At 26.2% G+C, this 1,727-nt stretch overlaps 1 protein-coding gene across 1 annotated transcript in view; it reads right to left on the bottom strand.

Annotated features, from left to right (window-relative positions):
* Window positions 1-455: 455 nt before the first annotated feature.
* The window catches only part of LOC105452299 (venom acid phosphatase Acph-1-like), a 19,777-nt gene continuing 18,505 nt past the window's right edge, over window positions 456-1,727 (bottom strand). The window contains exon 6 of the mRNA XM_011693274.1: window positions 456-783. Coding sequence (XP_011691576.1) covers window positions 586-783 — 198 coding nt within the window. The 3' untranslated portion in view covers window positions 456-585. The remainder of the gene's footprint in view (window positions 784-1,727) is intronic.

Consider the following 1,727-nt stretch of genomic DNA (forward strand, 5'->3'; position numbering starts at 1 on the left):
ATTAATATAGAGCAATATTCAGTCTAAAAATGTAATTACATACATATATGTATATATGTAACCAGTAAACGAGAATGGATTGAAATAGATTAGAAAAAAATTCATTTAAACGTTCGCGAATGCGTACTTCTGAAAATCTGAATCCATTTCAATGCCCAATGCCTTTGTATTCATTTATAGGAATTGCATGAAGCACATTTTCAATTGCATGAAGCCATTCAAACAAACAAAAATTTAGCTTTAAAAAGTAAATCGTGAATACTGGTTAATTAAAATTTTTTAACAGGAAATGCAGTTTTTCAATTTAATTAAATTCAAAAAAAGTTTTTTTGTGAAAATGCACCATGAATGTTATTCAATTAAAAATTGTGAATAGGAAATGCATTGTTTCAATCCATCTAAATCCAAAAAATATTATATTATATTCGTATTATGAAAAAATAGAAATGCATTTATTTCCACGGAGGCCAAATTTATTTCAATCCATGAATTAAGAAATTTTAATCCATTTTAATCCTTTCCCATTTACTGATGTATGTGATACATATTTTATTCATATTCGTATATAAAATTTCATTAAGTGTGTTAATTCAAATTTAGCCTTTCAGCAAACAGATCCAGCAGTTCTTCTCTAGATATATCGTCCCACAAACAAGTTATCTCCTTGTCCGAAGGTATTACATCCCGCACGAGTTCTAAATAGGTTTCCAGAGGACAAGTTTCGTCGCAGTCTGTCAGCTTGATAGTTATCAACTTTTCCGTCGTGCCTGTCCAGAGAAAAATCTGTCAACAAGAAACGAATTATTAATAGGTATATCCATCATTTTAAAATTCAATTGGTTTAAAATATACGAAAGGAAATCTACAGAAAATAAAATGATAATTTATTTAATCCTCACGTTATCAAAATATATACAAAATCATTTCTTAATTTAATGCCAAACTTTATAAAACATTTATGCAACGATCCACAAATCTTCTGCTTTTGTCACTGAAAAGGTTTTTGGCTACCTTTGAAGCCACATATGCATCACATCTTTCAATGCCGTTTTATTGTCGTATATTACCCGTATATCTATACAAAGCTTCCTTTAATGTTTTAAACAAATGGAAATTGGAAGGAGCTTGTAGATTGGATGTAGGATAAGTTATCTGATAGACAAATTGTGAAAAGATTATACAATAACATTATAAATTAACGAAAGTTTCGCAATAATTGTGTGTAAGATAATTTGCCATAACGTAGCAATTTTTTCAGAAAAATTAAGAGAATAAAATTTTTAAATAATATTTGTCAAAAATTAAATTAATAGGTCAAATTTGAGATATAAATGTTTTATAATTATTTCAGAAAATTTTGATTCTTTATTTAAAATTTTAGCATGTTAAATGTGTAATATTTTAGTTGCAGTATTTTTGTATTATAAATTAGATATAATATAATATAATAAAATATTTTATTCCAAATCAGAAAATTATTTTTTTAATAAATCATTTAAATTATTCAAAATTATATGCAGCAAAAGTTTAATGTCATTGTCTTTTCAAATAACTTTAAGTTTCGTAAAACAGACTTAAAGTTATTAAAATGATCAATAAAATCATAGTGAAGCAAAAACTTGGCCATTATGTAAAATTTTTCTTTTTTTTTAAATGATTAGTATCTCGATAATTATTAACGTAATAACTTCGTATAGCAACTGAGTCGACAAGGCACACAGGGGATA

The sequence above is a fragment of the Wasmannia auropunctata genome, unplaced genomic scaffold (assembly GCF_000956235.1).
Source record: "Wasmannia auropunctata unplaced genomic scaffold, wasmannia.A_1.0 LD336033.1, whole genome shotgun sequence".
Lineage (NCBI taxonomy): Eukaryota > Metazoa > Arthropoda > Insecta > Hymenoptera > Formicidae > Wasmannia > Wasmannia auropunctata.